We start from the raw sequence: 21,807 nt of genomic DNA, 5'->3' as shown, positions 1-21,807 counted from the left end.
TTTAGATTAAAAATAAATAAATCCAAAGATGATACGTGACGATTTCTCTCGGATCATGAGCTTTAGTACCATATAATATAATATACATAGTAGCCGAAAAGCCCAAAAGGCACTAGTCTTTCTTAGCCGAAAGGTCTTTCGGAGGTGGAGTTTAACGATCCATGTGAAGGATACTTTCAGTCTTTTTTTCTTATTATATACGAAATATAGTTATTTAGGCAAAAAAAAATAACATGGATAAAATTATGTGATATAATGATGATGTATATTAAATCTTAAATAATTTAGACTTTATAAAGATCTATTTTAACAATATATGTTTATTTATATATTGTGCATTAAAATATCATATAGGAAAAAGTTTAGTCAATTATTAAATTATTATTATTTTAAATAATTTTGATTCATTTTTTATGAATATTTGATTCATTTTATAATAGCTTAAAATATAATGGCGTGATGGTTGAGTTTATTTTTATCATATTTTAAAATGTTGTTAAAAATATAATTTTACAAAGTTTAATATCTAATATCATTTCATTCTATTTGCTAAAAATATGAAAAGGTTAATTAAAGGAGAAGAGATAATTAAGATGAAATAATAAAAAAAATATTCCTTGACTAAAAAATATTTAAATTGAAATGGAATGACCGGCAAGACGAAAGATAATGTCTTTAAAATGTTTGACTTCAAAGTTTGAATGAAAATTTGCCTAAAAGTAAAGTCACTTCTGAAATGTTTGGAACCAATCAGGGTCGGGGTTAAAAAACAGTGAATCTACCTAAAATTAAGTCAAGTCAGAAACCCTTTCTAATGCTATTAAGTAAAACAAAAGAAAAAGAAAAAAAGTCCATTTAATAATTTTTTAATGTTTTACAATTTTTATAATTTTGAACCACACAGCTTATCTAGTGGGTCCCACGAGGTGTTTCCCTTTCTGGTTCGCAGCAAGGCCATAAAAGGTGCATGCACGCGCGCAGAGGCAGAGTGGGTAAAGTAAAATCATGAAGTGTTCTTCCTTGCACTTGCTCTCTTCTCGTTCTTAGTTATCATTCATTCCTTTCGATTTCAACATTCAATGGCCGTTACAACACTCTCTCTGCTCCCACCCTCCACTCGTCCCTGCTTCTGCGGCACCGTCCATCTCCGCTCCCACAACAGCTTCTTTTCCATCCATTCTACTTCTTCTTCTTCCTTTCTTTCCTTCTCCTCAATTTCAATTCCCAACCACTCTCCCACGCGCCGTCCCTTCCACACTGTCCTCGCCTCTTCCTCCGACTACTATTCCACTCTCGGAGTCCCCAAATCCGCCACCGGCAAGGAAATCAAAGCCGCCTATCGAAGGTTAGCTCGTCAGGTACTGTCTAATTTCATCCGTTGCCTCTTCTTTATTTAAATTCATTACGATTCTGAACTTGATTCTAAGAATCAAATTAGAAGTTGAAAAGTAATTTGAGTGGTTATTTCTGTTTTTGGAATTTGAACTATGCAATGCACCTAAAAGCATATTCGGACTGATTTTGTGTTCATCCGTGGTTTTCTCTGCAGTACCATCCTGACGTGAATAAGGAGCCCGGGGCAACTGAAAAGTTCAAAGAGATTAGTGCTGCCTATGAGGTATGCATTGAAACTACATTGCTCTGCTCACTCTGATATTATGTTAATTGTTAAGTCTTCTTTACAGGACGACCTGTATCTTTATGTATGCATGTTTAGCATCACTTTCAAAAGCTTGTTAAATGAATGTATGTTTTGTTTAGGGTCCTGGCACGTGTGCTGTTTTTCTTAGTCTTTTAGTTTTGTGTAAAACATTGGAGGTGTTACATAGGCTTTGGTCCATGATTAACTTTAATCATTTGTTGTTTGAATCTAATCAGCTGCCTTGGGCTAGATCCATTTTTTTTTTAATTCTAAGGTTTTCTTGTTGGAATACATGCTTGCCTTTAAAATATTTCCATCCTTTTTCTCTCATTTTTGTAGTTGAATATGACAGCCAATATAAAACATCATTGGGGCGTGAAAATAAAGGATAAAACTTAGATGCAATTTCTCAGGTACTCTTGGTGTTGTTCTCCAACTAGAATTGGAATTTCACTTCGGTAACATATGTTCACCTTTAATGCAAACCTTTATTATGCAAATTATTGAAATGGAATTCCAGTACCAAAAGTACATAAAGAATTGCTTCTAAGTTTTCTCCACGAAGAAGAATGGGCTATTATTCTAAAATATCTCATTTTTTTTTTTTAAAGATGACAGATAAAATCACAACAGATGTCACATTTTAAAGCATAGATAAGCAAAAGTGATTTCCACCAAGTCATAGGTGTGTATTGTGTAGTTCAAACTTACATTCTTATTTATTTATTTATTCGTTTACTATTTTATGTTCTGTGTCTTAAAGGACTCAACATCAATAGTTTTGTGATATTATTTACTTGTTACTCTCAACTGGGTTGGTGGAAATATCTGAGACTCCTACTTTATTCTGAAACAATGGCATCAACCAGTCTTTGTAGTCATACAATTGAATGTACAGTTTTTTAAATTATATTTGTGATATTAGTTTTTGAATTCTGAATTACAACACTGTCAGGTGCTATCAGATGATAAAAAGAGGGCCTTATATGATCAATATGGTGAGGCAGGAGTTAAGAGTGCGGTCGGAGGAGGATCAAGTGCCTATACGGTATTCAATATATATTTTTTTTGGTATATAAGTTTTGGGAGCAATACATATTTGAAAGGATGATATAAAGTTCACTGGTCAGCAGAATTAGTGGTTAATATATTGAGAACTCCAATGCACATATGTTGTCTTATTTTTTGGGAAAAAAAATGAAATGTATGGCAATAGAAGTTGTATTTTACTTTATCCACTCTTCTTTTGCTCCTTCTCCAAGGTAGATTTATATTTAACAATCTTTTTCTTGCAGACAAATCCATTTGATTTATTTGAGACATTTTTTGGGCCAAGCATGGGTGGCTTTGGTGGCATGGATCCAACTGGATTTGGAACTCGTCGTCGTAGTACCGTTACTAAGGGTGAAGACATTCGGTGAGTTGTGGATAGTTGGTTATTTTTGTTTGGCTATGTTATTCAGGTGAATGATTACTATGTTTAGCTAGTTAAAATAAATATTGCTAGTGTTTGAAAACCTTGGCACAGTTTGGATAAGCTTCTCTAGAAATATTTATAGGAAAAGAAAATAAGAAGAAAAAATACACAAAACTTTTTCCGTTAAAATCCCTTTATCCACCGCAACTTTTTTATGTTTTTTTTTTTGTCTAACTTCTCAAAAAGTTGAGTGCATAAGTTATTTTTAATTTTTACGAGAAGTTTGGGCTCTTATTCTAAATGATTTTTTGAATATTTAGTTTTTGCTTGAGGCTCAATGGACATTGTTTGATTAATATAGCTGTCCTAATTAACTTACCAACCCCCTAATTAACCAACTAATTAATATAATTGTCTTAACTCCTAACAACATAAAGTATTAATATGGGGAAAATTTTAAGCAATAACTTTCTCCAATTATTATTTTATGATCGGGAATTCTAATATCTAATATTTTATATTTTATCCTATCATATTAATTCTGCATTCAGAGCATGTGACTTGACAGTTCTATATATGAAAATATTACATCTTTCAAATGTCAACAGGTATAATTTTTCCTTGGAGTTTTCTGAGGCAATTTTTGGAAAAGAGAAAGAATTCGAGCTTTCTCATTTGGAAACATGTGAAGTCTGTACCGGTACTGGAGCAAAGATAGGCTCCAAGATGAGAGTATGTTCAACTTGTGGTGGGAGGGGTCAGGTGATGAGGACTGAACAAACACCTTTTGGGTTGTTCTCACAGGTAATTTGAGTTCTTTGCCTGATGGGTCTGGATATTCCCCCCCTTGTAGTTTTGCTATGAAATTGATTGCCACCCTGGTAATTTCTGAACACAAATCTCATTTGCTGCGTGAAATGACTCTGGAAGAAACAAGTAAAGCACTGACCTGTAACGTATGTTCCTGGTCCCTGAACCAAAAAACAGAAAAGGATAAAAGTAAATCTACCAATGAATTTATTTTAGTGAGTCATATTCTTTAGTTCTGATATCATTGTTTTGTTTTGACTTAAATTCTCTGAAATTTGAGTTCAGTGTCATGAAAAACATTTGATGATTAACTTTTTGATTAAAAAAATGCTTGCTGAGTAATTCACAACAGAGATTGTACCTTTCTACGTTAATGCATTTCTTGAGTAAGTATGTAATGATCAATTTGGAAATCTGTGTTGAGAAATTGACTTGTACTGCTTGGTTTGATTTCTTTTGTGATGCCATGCACACAGTGCAGAACAAAAAATAAAAGGGTTTGTTGTGGTCAGAAAATTGATATGCTGATCCGTGTCTTCCAAATAAGTTTCTTCATTGGGCAGACATTCTGCTTGTCCCTTTGTAATTTTCCATTTCTTTTCATGAATTGTAGACATCCTCTGCTTTACTTTTGGGAATAATTGATTTATATCCTCATCAATTTGCTTATATTACTTCATCACTTATCTGTTCATCTTCATTTTATACACAGTTTTCTTTCACAAGGTAAAAACCTTGTACTTTTCTTATTCTTGAGAGTACTATTCTAATCTAATATATTTTTCAATATTAGGTTTCAGTATGTCCAAACTGTGGAGGGGATGGTGAAGTCATATCTGAATATTGCCGTAAATGCAACGGTGAAGGACGAATACGGGTTAAGAAAAATATTAAAGTTAAAGTTCCTCCTGGTGTTAGCTCAGGCAGTATTCTAAGAGTTACAGGGGAGGGTGATGCTGGACCAAGAGGGTATGCTGTCTTTATATTAATATCTAATCTCTTCTCATTGTGAAAGTCTTTGGCCAACTATTGAATAAAAGTTATATTGAGATTGTGTGTTTTGCTTTTATTGTAAATGCAACATGGTATAGATGCTTCCATCCATTAGTAAGTTTTTCTTGCTCTCTGATGAAGGAAGGAAGGATATTTCAAAGTAAAAGGAGCATTAGTATCTGTCCTCCTTAATCTAAAGTAAAATATATAAGCAAAGACTTCCTAGTATAAGAGCATCCCAGTCCCAATCCGTGAAAAATCCTGTGTTAGAACAAATCCAGTCCTGGCCTCCAAGGACAAATGTCCCATCAAAGCTTGAGTATTCATCCATAGTAAATGGCACTGAAGGGTTGGATATAAAGAACTCTACCATACAGCCTACTCCAAATGTAAATAGCTAATGGGAAATGTATGTACAGAGAGCAACACATCAGGTATAAACTATGCTCCTAACATATCTATTAGAAATGGTCCAGGTCTTTTATTCTCAAAAAGTTAACTCAAGGGAGGAGAATTGCCCAAGTCTTACAAGGTGTATTTTGTCCATATTCCTAATTGGACATCTTAACACCTCCTGCTCATGCCCAAAATTAGACATTTGGAGCATGACGTTTGCAAGATTGGACATTTGCAAATAGCCCAAAGTTTGCAGGATTGGACATCTTTGGGTGACCCAAGATAAAGAATTGATATGTCCTGATACCAGATTCGGAATGGATTGGGTTTGGGGCTAACTCATTCTTAAAAGCTTGCTCAAGTGATGAGGATGGTACAAATCTTATAAGGAGTATTTTGACCATATCCCTAAGCCAATATGAAACATCTTAACTGTAACCAATTAAGAGAAATGAATTTTGATTTTCTTTGTTATGATATTATTGTCGACCTTTTTCTTTGTTCTGGTCTTTAAGTTTAAATTTCTTGCTTTTTTTTTTGGAATCATGGAGAAAAGGAGTTGAGAGAAGTATCTATCAATCTTCAAATTTTTTGAAAAGAAGGTCAAAGATATCGAGATAAGAAAATTTTTTCCAAGCATCTCTTCTAATTATTTTATGCATGCTGGGAAACCAATTTGTATCCTTTCATGTTCAACCCCAATAGAGGGCATAATGATCCTTTCTTTAAATGGAAAGGGTTTACTTGTATGTGAATTCAGAGTCAGACTATTTTACTATTCAATTATATGATTTAGAAGTGGCTATTTATCTTGTCATAACAGGGGTCCTCCAGGAGATCTTTACGTATATCTTGATGTGCAAGAGATACCTGGAATTCAAAGAGATGACATTAATCTCGTCTCAATGTTATCAATCAGTTATCTAGATGCTATACGGGGGGCTGTTGTGAAGGTAAATTAATTTAGTCAGAATTCATGCTTTGAGCTTGAGTGTTTTTTTGGATCATTTCGTATCAGCTGCAATTGTACTTTTATGCCTCTTAATTTCAGTGGCAATATTATCATCCCTGAAGTTTTCATTGTTATCCATGTCACCATGTATAAAACTTGACACTTGGCATAGTGTTTGCTAATCCCTGGTATTCCATTGAACCCTTGGCCTTAAAATATTCTTTTTTGCAATAATAATCTTCGCATATAATGGTAATGGAATGATACTCATTCATATCTTCCTTTGGATGAAAACTATGGCATGATAGATATATATGGAGGAGTTTATGTATCTTTCTTATGTTCAACAACACTTTGTTGTTCCACCAGCTAGTAATTTTGTTGCCTTGTGAGTGTCACATGAAAGTTAGAATTGATGTCACCAAGTGATATTTTTGCTAACATGTTTGGCTAATAAGATTTTGTATGACTGAATATATAGTCTTCCCTTATTTATATTTTGAGATTTTTTTACTTTTTAGTATTGTGAATGTTAAAGTAACAAGGTTTAATATTTTCTGGACATTTTACCCTTTTTCCCTTGGCCTTTTGTATTCTGATAAATCAATGCTGGTGTGACTTGTTAACTTGTGCCCTCACCATTGATGGATTGAATTTTGGCATCTAAACAGGTAAAGACAGTTGAAGGCATTTCGGAACTACAAATACCTGCTGGTACCCAGCCTGGAGATGTCCTCGTCCTTGCCAGAAAAGGTGTACCAAAATTAAATAAACCATCAATACGTGGTGACCACTTATTTACAGTTAAAGTTACAATACCAAAAAGGATTAGGTAATGAGTGGTTTTATAATTCTGATTCTGATTTTGTTTCTGTGTTGCCCCCCATATGTACTGTTCTTTGTCCATATGTTATGAATATGTATCAGAAGTTTGATATCAATTGACTCTGCATTGCATCTTCAGTACAAAGGAGCGTGAGTTGATTGAAGAACTTGCTACTCTAGGTGACGCAAGCAGACGTTCAAAATCCCGTCCCAGGACTCACTCTTCCGGTAGGTGGCTTTTTTATTATTAACATACCTGTTAGTTCTTGTCCCCTCCCTCTCCCCCAATCTATAGGAACTTTTAGTCATTTGACAACTTTAATCTTTTATATAACATGACATTTGGTTAGGTCTTTGCGACGCATTTTCTAGTTGCAATGGAGAAATCTTACAATGCAATGAGTAGATACTATATATATTTGAGTTGTGAACCACTGAACCATATTTTTACCTTCTGCAGGAGGTGGTACGGAAAGTCCTACAGCTCAAAAGGATGAAAGTCCAACAGCAACAGTCGAAGAAAAAACTGAAAAATCAGAAGATGAAAACGATGTATGGAATAAATTGAAGGACTTTGCTGGGTAATGATTTTCTCATATTTTATTTTATTTTTATTTGTTTTTCATAAATGTGTAGAGAGGGCCTTCAATTTTCATAAATTGGAAACTTTAGTTCCGACTTAAATAGCTAATTTCTGCAGAGCAACACTCCTCTTTTTATGGTATAAAAACAATTAAAATAAAGCAGTTCAGTTTTAGTAGCATGAATTAAAGAATCTTCAATATACCATGAGCTCTTAAAAGAGGACTTATAATTCTGTCTTAAATAAGTTTTAGCACATATTATGCTCTTTCATCCTTATCAATTTCTTTAAGTACTCTAGTGCTATTTTTCCAAGTATGAATTGATTCTTAGAAGTAGTCTATTGTGGGAGAGCCAATTAAGTCCCCCACAATGGGAAAGAAATTGTAGCCGTGGAAAGTTTGTGTTTCTTGGGATAAGTGTTGGACTACCATAGACCTATCCACACCAGATTTTTTTATTTTTTTAAAAAAAGAGATCTCCTTCGGTCGCAAGTTCGATCTGTCTCCTTCTCCTCGTTGGCACCATCACACTCCTTCTCGTCAGCGCCGTCACTCTCATCCTCACTGGCGCCGTCACCTTAGTCTGGTTCTACAATGGCTTCTATGTCCTCGACAACAACTTGCAGATCTGGATTAACCTTCGCCGCCCTCCTCCAACCACTGTACATGTGTGTTTTTTTTCTCAGATATAGTTGTTCTTGATGTATGTTTTCTCAGATCCGTTCGTGTGTGAGTTTTTGATTTGTATATCAATTATGGGTTGAACGGTTAGGGAAGCAACTGTGACAGAGAGACATGGTGGTGCGAATTCAGACAGCCACTATCAAAGCGTTAGTCTCACGGTGGAGTATGTCTATGACGACGGAAGTTGTTGTTGGTGAGACGTGTGGGGTGGCATCACTATCAGTGGTGGTTGGGTGAGGGAAGGAGAAGGAAAGGAACGATCGGAGAGAGGTTGTTGAGGGAAGAACTCCGTTGCCGCCATCGCGGAAGTCGTTGTCAGTGATGGTTGGGTGAGTCGTCGTTGTCATCGGTGGCAGAGGGAGAGGAGTGGATGCGGTGGCAGAGGTGGAGGAGGAAGGCGACGACGGTGTCGAGGAGAAGAAACGGAGATGGTGAGAGGGAGATTGGAAGAAGGGATGTTTTTTCTTTTTTTTTAAAAAAAATCCAGTATAGGCAAATCTATGGTGAAACTACACTTATTTAGAAAAAAATTCCTATCTTCTTGATTCTTATTACATGGGTGTCTTTTTCATTGAGTCGATACATTAGAATGGAGATTGTAGCTACTGTGTGTTCGGATTTCTGGTGGAGAGTTACATAAGTACGTTTGATAGTAAAAATAGTTTGAGGTCACATTTGGTTATTCCTCAAAAGTATGTTCGAGAGTAAATTTTTGCCTTGAAACTTTGGGAGAAATAAGACTTAAGATACTTTTGCAAATTCAGTTTGTAAACTTGTTTGACTCGAAGATAAGTTTACAAACTTATGTTGATGCTTTTTATTATTGTTCAGACTTCAGAGTCCTCAAATGGTTTGACAAGAAAATAAATGTTAAACTGGACTTGTTTATCTTTGCAAATTGATAGATTGTTTTAGATGCGCAGTTTATTGTAACTTTATAGGATGCTAAGTTACCAAAAATAATTTGTACTCATCCTACTATTAGATTGGAATTTTCCTCATTGTTTTGTTCATGTGTCAAGTTGACTGAAACTTACCACCACTGAAACTTGCAGATCTGTGGCAAATGGAGCTTTAAAGTGGTTTAAAGATAATCTCTAGTCCCATGGGGTTGTTGGGTGGAGCAGAATCTTCAAGATGTAGTTTACCTAATGTGGGTTAGAGTTCTCATGATTCCAACAGTTACTGGAAGGAAAGGGACTAATGCAGACATTTTCTTGAAATGCTTTAACTGAATTTTTAGCTACTCAGCAAAATCAAACAAGTAGTGATGCAGATTCTTTTATTTGTTTTTGATTTGTAAATTTTGACACCAATCGATTTATACAGAATAACTTGTTCAAGGATCTACAAATTGTACTCCATGAGCAGGTTGCACTAAGAGAAAGCTACTGTATACCTGGTAGGAATTCTAACCTCTTCTATACAAGTGAATTACCTAAAATTTAGTTGTTATTGAGTGAATCCTTGTTTTTTTTATTAGTTTCACTCTTTGCGTAGTTTTTATTTTTATTTTTTATTTTATATTTTATAATGAACTGAAAGTGATCTAGTAAACTGTTAAATCAGTCTCAATATTCAGACTTTGAAAAATGAGATAATTAAATTTTAGTAGGGAGCCATCAATTTGAACTGTGACTAAAGTGATTTCAGTTATTTTTTGGTCCTGATTTTAGAATGATTATTTAATTTCAAAGTAACTGATGATTGTCAAATTACAGACTAAATTAATTGACCTTATAAATAATAGGGGCTAAGTTAACTAGTATTTAAGGATTAAATTGATTAACGAGTGTTGTATTTAAAGATTAAACTTTCCTTTTTCATAATCTTAGCAATTAACAATTGATGCTTATACTTTGAGAGACTAATTGATACACTGATTCAAAGTGATCTTTTTTTTTTATAAAGGAATTCAAAATATCAATTTAATTTGTTTATACATTGATTCAAAGTGATCTAAAGAAGATTGAACTTGTCTTTTTTTTTTTTTTTCATATTAGCAATTAAAAATTGATATTTATAATTTGAGTGACTAGTTTGGTATATTGATTAAAAGTGATTTCATATCCTTTAGGTGTAAAATTAGTTCTTTCACACGACCACAAGTTAAAGTTTGCTTTCAAGTGTTCACGTTTTATAACAATTAAAACTTTTTCTAAAAAGGTTTCGTAGGGACAAAAAGTGTTTCTATAAAAATTACGAACATGTTTGAAAAATTATTAGAGTAATAAAAAGCCTTTTATTTTAAATAATAAATAAAATTTTAGAAATTATGGTGAAAAATATCCAATTATATTTCTCACCTTGTTTTTTTATTTTTTATTTTACTCGCAACCCATTTAATATTTTGAAAGCAAAATTAGCTATTGCAAATAATTTTATACTTTCTTTAATAATTTATTATAAAATAATTCAAACAAAGTAAATCATATTAAACTTACTTTTCAGTTTATACATTTAAACATAAAATTTATTCTATATAATCTAGTATAACAAACTAAGTATAATAATAATTACTATAATTAGAACACTTGACTTTTATGGGAGATTGGGATATCTCATAAGCTTTTGATGGCTCTTTTAGGGGAATCGAACTCAAATTTTTTTTCAAACTAAGATCGAAACTCAGGTTCTCTATCAAACTCAGGGCGTGTATTATCAACTGAACTCCTGTGATTAAGTATAAATTAATTACCGGCCAAAAAAAGTATAAATTAATTATTAAAACCATTTTTATTTTAGTATTATTACAGTTGGCTTAATAGTCCATGATAGAGCTACGTAATTTACTCCAAAAGGAGCAAACCAAACATTTTTATCAGTTGTCAGTTTGGTCGCTCGGCCAACAGAAAAAAAAACCCTGATTTGACGTAAATATTTGGCAAATCAAAGATAAATTGTCCTAACGAAAAATTTAAAAATAGTATATTAACTGCAATTTGATATCACTAATAACCCGAGCTAGGAAATTAACGAGCTAAAACTTGATTTGTTTGAAAAGATGTCCGATTCTGAGAAATAATGGAGACATAGTAGAACGAATTTGATGATTTGGATTGTAAATAAAAAAAAGGTTGATATTATGGGTTTGTACGACTTTCCTTGATCAAAAGAAAAACAGCAACAAGCACAGGAGTTAGAATGAGGAGCAGAGCCAGCACAAGGTTCGGAGTCGTTATCTCAGGGAATAGAGCACTGCCGTACTTGATTGCAGCCCCACCCGCAAAAGAACCCGCCACTAGTTTTCCCACGTACACTAGATCCTCCTCCTGTTTTACATCATTAGCACTAAATTCATTTATACGATTAATTAATAAAAAAAATAAATTGGGTCGATTTTACTTGCGAAGAGGCCGTTTTAGGGTCCCAAGCGCGAGCAACAACAGAAGAAGACCCAGTGAAGCGAGTTGACTTTGGGATTTGGAGGAACAAGGGCGTGTTTGGTATTGCTGGGTTAACTCTCTGACACAAAACCCTCCAACTCCAACCTATCTCTGATGAGGATGAGATTGCCATTTCTTTCTTTTGATTCTTTTTCCTCACCACAAAACCAAACATCATCATCTAATAACGCACTTGACATGGGTTACAAAATTAAGGCCCAATACGACTCAAGGCCCATTACGGTTTTTTGCTTTTCCCCCCTCCCCATTATGCCCCGCTCATTTTACCGGCGGTGGAATAGAAAGACCAATATTCTGAATCTGAAACTGAGACTGAAACCTTCGTGTTCGTGTTGCATATCCAAACCCTAATTTGGAAATTGAATTGTTGCAAGATGGTTCTGGCGGAGTTAGGTGGGAGCATTTCGCGTGCTCTCCAGCAGATGAGCAACGCGACGGTGATCGACGAGAAGGTGCTCAACGATTGCCTCAACGTCATCACTCGCGCTCTTCTTCAATCCGATGTTCAGTTCAAGCTCGTCCGCGACCTGCAGACCAACATCAAGAACATTGTCAACCTCGACGATCTCGCTGCAGGCCACAACAAACGCAGGATCATCCAACAAGTACTTTTTATCGTTTCGATTAATTAATATATAAATGGAGATATGTTTGTTTGTTATTGCTTATGCATGCTCTTGATTATTCTATTCTAATTTGTAGGCCGTGTTTAACGAACTCTGCAAAATTCTGGACCCTGGGAAGCCCTCTTTCACTCCCAAAAAGGGCAAAACAAGTGTTGTCATGTTTGTTGGTTTGCAAGGTCTGTTCCCATGTTTGCATTCTCTCGTATTCTTTATGCTCCGTTTTGTTATGTCCTCATCGTTTATGCATTATCCTTAGTAATATGTAGCATTTCTCAGCTTTTGTTCTGTTCTTTTTAAACAAACAATAAAAAAATAGTTTATTATTATTGATAGTTACTTATATGCTTTTTAAATGAATCCAGGTTCTGGAAAAACCACAACGTGTACAAAATATGCATATTATCATCAGAAGAAAGGCTGGAAGCCGGCTCTAGTATGTGCAGATACATTCAGAGCTGGTGCATTTGATCAATTGAAGCAAAATGCAACTAAAGCTAAGATCCCTTTCTACGGAAGGTAGGTGCTTGCTTGTTGGCATTTATTGTTGGTTAGTATTTATTGTATGTAGGCACTGATATAGTGCTGTTGCCTTATTGATGAAGAATTTGGTGGTGGAGATAGTCAGACTAAATTGTAGATTAATGTTTTGTGGTTAGTTATGCAACATACATCCCCCCTGGTGACAAAATCACGGTTATAGATGTTGATGAGCACAACTGCTGTTTTATTTCTGTATGACTTGTGTGGTTGCTGCTTATAGTTTTTATGTTAATTCTGAAACTACCAAGATGAATAATATTCCAAGGGATATGGCTGGTTCTTTCTTAAGATTTACTTCTAGAAGAATGATCTGTTGTTGTAGAATGGTGTTTTGGAAGAATTTTTCTTTATATTGGGTAATGCATCCCAAGCTTACTACTTACCTATGTTCTTTTAGTAACTGTTAATTGAGGACAAGGTTAGATCAATGGTGATTGATGAGCAAAACCAACTTAACAATTTCTAGTCTGAGGCATGTAATTGCTGGCCCATTAAAAAAGAGGGGGAAAAAACAAAAGGAAATAAAAAAAAAATTAAGGACAAAGAAATTGCTGGTCCATTATAAATACATGGGCAATTTGGAAGATATCATATTACCACCACATAGCAAACTTATCATTTTCCCTCTCCCCCACAGTATATCTGTTTAGTCTTATCTTATGATTTCACATTTCCTTTTCTTATCTTTGTTTTTTGAAAGGGCTCATCCATATTGAACCACTTTTTATTCTTATTATAAGTCCTTGAAGATGAGCTTTGACTATGATATGCTGTGCTTAATATTATTTGTCTGTGGAACCTTCTATATCAGTTGCATTTCCATTGTCCTTGATTTCTATGCGTAAGTAATTATTGCATTGTTGTGCCCCCATTTCTCTACAGTTATATGGAATCCGATCCAGTAAAAATTGCCGTGGAAGGTGTGGAGAGATTCAAGAAAGAAAACTGTGATCTTATAATTGTTGATACTAGTGGGAGGCACAAACAAGAAGCTGCTCTTTTTGAAGAAATGCGCCAAGTTTCGGAAGCAACGGTATTTCCCCTTGTTGCTATACGTGTTTGATATTTATTTCCAAAATCTATTAAATGCTAATACATTTTATTTGTGTTTTTCAGAAACCAGATCTTGTTATATTTGTTATGGATAGCAGTATTGGTCAGGCTGCTTTTGATCAAGCCCAAGCATTTAAGCAGAGTGTTGCAGTTGGAGCTGTAATTGTTACCAAAATGGATGGCCATGCAAAAGGTGGTGGTGCTCTTAGTGCGTAAGTGTTATAAGGATAATTGCATATTATTTACTATTAAGTATCAACTTTTGCAACTATGAACAAATGCAGTTAACAGCTAGTAATCTTACGTGCAAATGAACACTGTTGAAATGAATACACGAATTTAAGTGTTACGGTGTTACTAGTATAATGAACTTGTCTAGCATTCATAAATGCAAGTGCATTGTAAATTTTGTAACGTAAATTTTGACTACCCTTGTGATTTAAATCTTTCATTTACACAACAAAAATTAAAATTTACATCATCTAAAGGATTTGGAAATTAATAAAATGGATGTGTTTGTATATATTTTTGTCTGTATTTAATGTGTAAATTTGTATTGTGTGGTTTGGATACCTTACTCTTATTAATTTTATATGTGCAGTGTTGCAGCAACGAAGAGTCCTGTCATATTCATTGGAACTGGAGAACATATGGACGAGTTTGAAGTTTTTGATGTTAAGCCATTTGTCAGTCGTCTATTAGGTGTGTATTTATTATTATTATTATTATTATTATTATTTATTTTCATCTCATTCATTACATTATTATTTATCAGGAACATGCTATGGATGTCCAAGTTCCTAAAAATATTTAATCTTTAGTCGTTTCAAATGGCTTTTTAAACTAGGAATGGGTGACTGGTCTGGGTTTATGGACAAAATTCATGAAGTCGTTCCTATGGATCAACAACCTGAACTGCTTCAGAAGCTGTCAGAAGGAAACTTCACCTTGAGGATTATGTATGAGCAGTTTCAGAACATACTTAAGATGGGTCCTATCGGCCAGGTTATTACTTTTTACCTTATTGTATTAAGTGTTCAATTGATTTGTTTTTCTTGATACATTCATATTTGATGTGCCATACAGAGATACACTAATAAGTGTTTCTTTGGTTGTAGCTATATAATCACCTAATAATGGCTGCTATTTCATTTGAACTAATTTCTTGGTTGATTTATGTAGGTGTTTTCTATGCTTCCCGGATTTAGTGCCGAATTAATGCCAAAAGGCCGTGAGAAAGAAAGCCAGGCAAAAATTAAGCGTTACATGACAATGATGGATTCAATGACAAACGAAGGCAAGCATTATGTTTTGATTGTTGTGAAGATGAACTTTATGCGTACATGATTCAGGTCCTCATTGGAATTACATACCCTCACATGCTAACCTTTAATTGCTAATACGTTTCAGAGTTGGATAGTTCAAACCCCAAGCTCATGAATGAGTCACGAATGATGCGGATAGCTCGAGGTGCAGGTCGTCAAATTAGGGAAGTGATGGAGATGTTGGAAGAGTACAAACGTCTTGCAAAGATATGGAGCAAAATGAAAGGGCTTAAAATACCAAAAAAAGGTGATATGAGTGCCCTATCCCGAAATATGAATGCCCAACACATGAGCAAAGTCCTCCCTCCTCAGATGCTGAAGCAAATCGGTGGCATGGGCGGGTTACAAAACTTGATGAAGCAGATGGGATCTGCCAAAGACATGATGGGAATGGGAGGAATGTTTGGTGGTGGTGGTGGTGGTGATTAGTTGATTGGCTTATGAGCTGAGGATTATTCCTGACCACAGTCACTGTCATTATTGTGTTTTACTACTAGATTCGACTGAGCAGGTTATGCAGTTCAATTGGCGTTGGAGTGCCATCTGCAATAGCCGCAATGGGTGCAAGTGTCTCTTTTTGTAAAATTAAATTCTTTTTCCCTTTTTGTGTATATTTACTTATTTAGTATTCAGAGAAATCAAGTGATCAAGTAATCTTATTCGAAATTTTCATAGTCTAGTAACATTAGAAACAAAAGCTATATTCCTCGGATCATGCTTGTCTCGTTTTGGATTCAGCTCCAGCTAGAATGTTTCATTTAATTCTAGCAGACAGCTTAAGCACTGTTACTGCTAGGAGCTAGTTCTATTTCTGTTTGTTTCTTTTTCTACATGATAAAAAAAATATTGCTTTTTTTTTTTATATATATTGATTGATGGAAGAGGCGAGGAGGTTTATATTCAAGGTATTAGATTTGTGGATTTCAATTGATTGGTACGATGTGTTAGCCGCAATGACTCCAACTAACTATTCATATCAATTTTGGCGGAACAATAAACGCTTGAAATCAGCTAAAGAAAACAAGCAGGGAACTTTTCGTTTTTTTGGTTCACTGACACTGAAATCAGCTCGCCAAGAATGGCAGTGAAACCATAAAGGTGCAAAAATTTATAGACCATAATTAACAGAGAAGTAACTCAGTAATTGATACACGGTGTAGTATTGAACATGCTATCTTTCTAAGAACTTGCTTAGGACAGTTTTTTGGAAATGGATCTCTTCCCCGTCCTCTTCAGAATTGATATTTGCATTTAGAGCACAACGAATAACAGAATTGATTTGTTTCCTTAAACTGGCATTGTCAACAAACATATTCGCCAGCATCCTCAATTCATCATAAGTTTTCCAAGTGTTTCTGTGGTTATATCTCGGGTCTCTTCTACAGCAACAGCATCCTCTACATCTTTTTGCTAAGAGCTGTGCCTGTTCCCATATTTGCAGACAGCATGTAACCAAAACAGTGGGTAGAGAGGGCAGTTAAATAGAAGGCTATATAGGGCAGCATAGTAAAACATAGTATAACCAATGACAATTGCTAAGTGCACTTTTAGAATCCTGTCTTTTTATTGACATAATCAATTTGACAGGACTCTTCATTCACACGCAAAGTATCATAAATTCATACGGACACCAAAAGCATATTGCACGTAAACCAAAGCCATTGTATTACTCTGGAAGATCCATCACTTCGCGTGGCTCTCATGGAAACAGATGCCAATGAAAATAATAATGGATAAACAATGGAGAGTAAGTCCAATGGTGGAGCTACAAACTAAGTTAGAGTAGGGAGTAAAGAGGAGAAAATGATACGGAATATTTTTTTTAAATAAATCACACCTATTTAATAAGAGGGAATAAAAAACATCAAGAGAGGGACTCAATTGTAATTAGTTAAGGGTAGTTAGAATAACAAACTTTCCCGGCTGGGAAGCTGTTAACGATTGGAGGGGTAGTTACCCATTGGTAGAGGTTGACCCGCTTGATTCAGTTTTTGATTAGAAATTTTGTAAAGAACACTTGTATCTCCATTTCCTTTCTAACAAGATTCCGATGCCATTCCTTCATTGGCTTCCCTACTCTTCTCTGTAATGTAATTCTTCCCGTCTTCTCCTAGATTTACCTTAACAAGTGGTATCAGCCTGTAACCTTAAGCTTGACCAGCCCTGGCGGATGCTACACGGAATCGTGTTTTCAAACGTGAAATTGAAGATTGCGTGGAAAATCGTCTCAGTTCCAAGATTGATGAAAGATTCATGGAGATGGCAGCTTCGATGCAGCAAACTCTTCACGATTCCCTCACGCAGTCGGTAGCCTTGTCAATGTCGCAGCAAATGCAGGACCTTCTACACAACACAGTAAGGGTGCAAATCATTCTCCAACAGGGGAAATCCAATTCGAGGTGAGAGATCTTCTTATTCTAATTTTCCACGCGATCAAGAACGGGATATAAAATAATTTTCAAGAACGGGATAGATAAATAGATTGTAAACGCAATTAGTAAAATCATGAGCACTTAATTTGTTGATGCAAAAAATAAAAACCAGACCACCAATAATAGCCAGCACCATATTTTCCAAGTGCCCCAGAAAATAAATATCTAAGGACAAAATTGTTGTTCAAGGTGCATATCATACCTCTGCAAGCAAGAGACCAATCCGATTATATGATGTTGCTAATAAATCCAGAGCATCAGATGGCGAAGTGTCAATATTTAGCTTATCTTCCTATTCAACAAGGAAATTTACACTACACTCCCGAAGCCTCTTCTGAAGGACTGCACACTCATGCAGCAACTTTGTATTTGCATTAAGTGAATTTTCCATTCTTTGCTTTTGCTTCTGGAGAATTCTCTGAATACCATGAAAGCAAATGGATTTTCAAACTTTTTAGGACACCACATAACAGAATATTTGAACCATTTTTTCATTAAAAAAATAATAAATAAGAAGAAATTTTAAATTTGTGTGAGAAAAAAAAAGTAAGATTCTAGAAGGAACTAGTCAAAATAGATTAATTGCATCTGCTCACCCCCTTCCTACTCTTAAACTCATGGAATCAGTCAATTTGATAGTTTCCTAGTCTAAATGTGTGTGTGTGTGTATATATATATATATAATCATTAGTGCTAGTTGCAACATCCAAGAACCAGAAGGGACCATACCTCCAAATCTAACTTCTCCTTCATCAATTCACTTAGCTGCTGTTTCAGTTCTAACTCAGAACTTCTAAGGGATTTTACCTCCTTTATCAGAACCTTCATATCTGTCTTTGATTTCATCTCAAACTCATCATGATGTTTTTGCAAGTGCTTAAGTTCTTCTCTGGCTACATCTAGCTCTTGCTGCAACATTTGCTTCTCCTGAATGACAGATTCTTTCGTAGATTCTGCTAGCAGCCTTTCATCCTAAAACATTATAACTTTTCACTAAAAGCCCACCAAAATGCAATGATAAGAGATGCTAGTTAATGTAAATTATCACAACAAACCTCTTCCAACTTCAATTTCATTTCTGTCTCAGGCATTTCCTCCGAAGTTCCTCCATATCCCACTGCATTTGTGTAAACCCTTCCTTTTCAATTAAAACAGCCAGCTGCATGTTTTCTCGGCAGTTCAGTCAAGTTGTTTCAAGTTCAACTTCCAAATCTTTGACCTACAATTAGAACATATAATATAAAAAAGCCCAATAAGACATCATCATTTCTTGTCATTTTTCCAACATGAATTTCTGACTTTCTAATGGCAATACGCTGAATATGAACCACAGGCACATAACTAAATCTATGGCATGGCATTTGATTCTAGGTTTTAAGAACTGGGAACAATTGAACAAACAATCTGCCAAGGAAAAACGCCATACAGGTAGTGAATATTTATCCTAACTATATTTAGTGAAACAAATAAAGCAAGTGGCAAATGAAAAATTCTATTTCAAAATTCAATAATAAATGAAAAATCTTAAACATACACGGATACCTTTGTCACAAGATATTGTCTTGCAGCCATTTCTTGATTCAATCTTGCTATAAGATCTTCAACATCAGCTTTTGTAGTCACCAATCTCTGTTTCTGGGTATTAAGAATTTTCTTCAATTTGTGCTGCTCATCCAATGGAAAAGTAAAAAATAAATCTGAGTTTCTTGAGGCTTCATGGCTCCCCGCAAGGCTATGCAAAGCATCCTGAACCAAAGTGGTTGTAGTTAAATTAGATGTTTCGGTATTCCTTAGAGAACTTAAGTCACTTGTAATGTTTTCTGTTGACAGTCTCTTAACATGAGCATTCAAGTTATAATCTTGTACAGCAGGTGTAAACTCAGTTCCATCTAGGTGAATAGCTATAGCATCAGCAGTATACCCAGTGACTTTGTCTGTAATATTATCCTTATAAACGAAGTTTTCACTGGATGTGGCACAATGAACATTCGTTTCAGTTGGATTAATTAAGCCATGTTCCAATGTTGAATTATCCATGATTTGATCAGAACAGTTATCCTTTCCATGTTGTGGTGTTCCCAGCTCAGAAACTTCATTGTTACCAGGAACTATTGCTGCAGATGAACCGTGAGCTTTTACAGAACCAGGTGAGTTATCTTGGATCATATGTGACGGTGTGGTAGCATTAGCAGATGCTTCATCCGAAACATGCTCATTCACATCATGGAATGCTGGAAAATATCAGCAGCAAAATCATACTCTTCCAAATAATGAAGAATTATTTGAGACATAAAACAACAGAATGTAGTTATGTTTAGGTTTACGAGGAAAATAGAAAACATACATGATCTAGCAGCAGCTTCTAGCTCAAGAAACATTGCCACCGGGGCACTTCTTGATACATCAACGTCCGGTAACAACTTCTCCATCCAATCTGCTAATAAACGGCGCCGTTTGGAAAGAGGCCATCGTCGTATTGGTAGGAACGATGATTGTAACTGAAATTAGGGTCCAAGACCGGTACTCCCGGACCCACCACTTGCTGCAACTTCAACCTCAACTGTAACTACTAACCATCCAAAACTTCAAACTTCCAAGTTTTTATTATTACATCAATTTTTTTTCTGGAGGAGATTACATAGAAAGTATTAAACGCACTTGTATAAAATAATAAATACATATTATAATTACTTTATTTGTATTAAATAATAAATATATTATTATTTAATTAAATTACACACTTTAAAATATTTTGATTATTTTAATTTAAAATATTCTTTGTTATCCTAATTATAATGTCAGCAATAAATTAACATGAGTAAAAAACATTAAAAAAGTTTTAAGAATCTAAAATAACAGGAAATTTGTAATGACCAAGAATAAATAGAATCAAAACTCAATTATTTAATATCTTTATATTAGTTTTTTGTTGTTTTAGATTATGCCGGTTTATTATGCATAAAAGAAAATGTGTATATATAAAAATTATTATAATTTTAGAAGTATTAAACTCAATAAATTAACATGAGTAAAAAACATTAAAAAAGTTTTAAGAATCTAAAATAACAGGAAATTTGTAATGACCAAGAATAAATAGAATCAAAACTCAATTATTTAATATCTTTATATTAGTTTTTTGTTGTTTTAGATTATGCCGGTTTATTATGCATAAAAGAAAATGTGTATATATAAAAATTATTATAATTTTAGAAGTATAATTTAAATTTGATGGCTTAAATACATTTTTCATTATCTAAAATTTGCAAAATTCGAATTTCGTCCTGGAAAATTCGATAAGGCCATTCAGTGAAAGATTGAGAATGATGTTATTACTAGATTTTGGGTGAATAGGTGGGTAGGAGAAGACTCATATCAAAACATTTTTTTTAGATTGTTTTTGAATTCGAAGAAAAAGGGGAAGTGATAAGTAATATGGGTTGTTGGGTTGATAACAAGTGGGTGTGAGATTTGAAGTGGTCTGAGTGAGAGAGGAATTTGATTGATGAACTTCACTCTTTATTAGAGTTGGCTAGCATCAATTTGACTGGGGAGGATGATTGGTTGTGGTTGGAAGATGAATCAACCTTATCTACTGTCAAATCTTCGTATTTGGTTGTATGACATGAGAATTGGTTCTTGTGAGGTGGAGGTTTTCAAAAAGCTTTGGCAAATCCATATACCACCAAAAGTGTCATTCTTGTTGTGGAGAATATTGTTAGATAGGATCCCAACAAAAAAGACAAATACAACTGCAAGATCATGAGCATGTGTGCATTTTTTTCAATGTGAGTGTGCAAGATACATCCTACTTGTTTTCCAATTGCTCGGTATCTCATGATATTTGGAAAAGGTGGTACAATTTTTCAGGAACCCAATAAGATTAAGATTCATACCCTGCTTATTAGATTGTTATGTTCTTATGGGTTAGTATCTTGCTCTATGCGGCTGTATGTTAGTATAGATTAAGATTTCATATCTTGCTGTATGAATTTAATTGGTTTCTCATATTGGGTAGGGTGGCTAGTAGGAGGATGAGACCGCTAATATGGCTCCCAATGTTATATTTATTTTATGTTTTTTTACCAGCACTTGTTGTGCTTTTAATTAGTGAAGTATTATTC

General features: G+C 34.5%; 3 protein-coding genes and 1 pseudogene across 3 annotated transcripts; 2 read left to right on the top strand and 2 right to left on the bottom strand.

The window, feature by feature from the left end:
- The first annotated feature begins 974 nt into the window (after positions 1 to 974).
- On the top strand, positions 975 to 9,767 carry LOC114388447 (chaperone protein DnaJ-like). The gene is made up of 11 exons (XM_028348941.1): positions 975 to 1,358; positions 1,550 to 1,618; positions 2,598 to 2,690; positions 2,938 to 3,059; positions 3,668 to 3,863; positions 4,663 to 4,838; positions 6,082 to 6,211; positions 6,882 to 7,042; positions 7,175 to 7,263; positions 7,496 to 7,616; positions 9,359 to 9,767. Exons 1-11 carry the CDS (start codon positions 1,080 to 1,082, stop codon positions 9,402 to 9,404), a joined length of 1,482 nt encoding a protein of 493 aa, XP_028204742.1. The 5' UTR covers positions 975 to 1,079; the 3' UTR covers positions 9,405 to 9,767.
- Positions 9,768 to 11,234: 1,467 nt separating this feature from the next.
- Positions 11,235 to 11,859, bottom strand: LOC114388448. Its single transcript, XM_028348942.1, has 2 exons — positions 11,649 to 11,859; positions 11,235 to 11,575 (listed from the first exon to the last, which is right to left on the bottom strand). The coding sequence occupies exons 1-2, from the start codon at positions 11,820 to 11,822 to the stop codon at positions 11,387 to 11,389; spliced, it is 363 nt and encodes a 120-aa protein (XP_028204743.1). The 5' UTR covers positions 11,823 to 11,859; the 3' UTR covers positions 11,235 to 11,386.
- A 225-nt stretch (positions 11,860 to 12,084) lies between these two features.
- On the top strand, positions 12,085 to 16,062 carry LOC114388446 (signal recognition particle 54 kDa protein 2-like). The gene is made up of 9 exons (XM_028348940.1): positions 12,085 to 12,315; positions 12,413 to 12,512; positions 12,699 to 12,852; positions 13,759 to 13,909; positions 13,993 to 14,141; positions 14,531 to 14,631; positions 14,777 to 14,934; positions 15,112 to 15,226; positions 15,340 to 16,062. The coding sequence occupies exons 1-9, from the start codon at positions 12,085 to 12,087 to the stop codon at positions 15,681 to 15,683; spliced, it is 1,503 nt and encodes a 500-aa protein (XP_028204741.1). The 3' UTR covers positions 15,684 to 16,062.
- Positions 16,063 to 16,198: 136 nt separating this feature from the next.
- On the bottom strand, positions 16,199 to 20,326 carry LOC114388444 (annotated as a pseudogene).
- Between the last annotated feature and the right edge of the window lie 1,481 nt (positions 20,327 to 21,807).

Source organism: Glycine soja, chromosome 15, assembly GCF_004193775.1.
Source record: "Glycine soja cultivar W05 chromosome 15, ASM419377v2, whole genome shotgun sequence".
Lineage (NCBI taxonomy): Eukaryota > Viridiplantae > Streptophyta > Magnoliopsida > Fabales > Fabaceae > Glycine > Glycine soja.
This window is presented reverse-complemented; position numbering and strand designations above follow the sequence as displayed.

Excerpts from the sequence above, each read along its gene's own strand:
- LOC114388447 (XM_028348941.1), top strand. The coding sequence starts at position 1,080 with ATGGCCGTTACAACACTCTCTCTGCTCCCACCCTCCACTCGTCCCTGC. Across the intron at positions 6,212-6,881 it reads TACGGGGGGCTGTTGTGAAG|GTAAAGACAGTTGAAGGCAT; the intron begins GTAAATTAATTT and ends GCATCTAAACAG. Across the intron at positions 7,617-9,358 it reads AAATTGAAGGACTTTGCTGG|ATCTGTGGCAAATGGAGCTT; the intron begins GTAATGATTTTC and ends TGAAACTTGCAG.
- LOC114388448 (XM_028348942.1), bottom strand. The coding sequence starts at position 11,822 with ATGGCAATCTCATCCTCATCAGAGATAGGTTGGAGTTGGAGGGTTTTG. Across the intron at positions 11,576-11,648 it reads CTAAAACGGCCTCTTCGCAA|GAGGAGGATCTAGTGTACGT; the intron begins GTAAAATCGACC and ends GATGTAAAACAG.
- LOC114388446 (XM_028348940.1), top strand. The coding sequence starts at position 12,085 with ATGGTTCTGGCGGAGTTAGGTGGGAGCATTTCGCGTGCTCTCCAGCAG. Across the intron at positions 12,513-12,698 it reads CATGTTTGTTGGTTTGCAAG|GTTCTGGAAAAACCACAACG; the intron begins GTCTGTTCCCAT and ends AAATGAATCCAG. Across the intron at positions 13,910-13,992 it reads GCCAAGTTTCGGAAGCAACG|AAACCAGATCTTGTTATATT; the intron begins GTATTTCCCCTT and ends TGTGTTTTTCAG.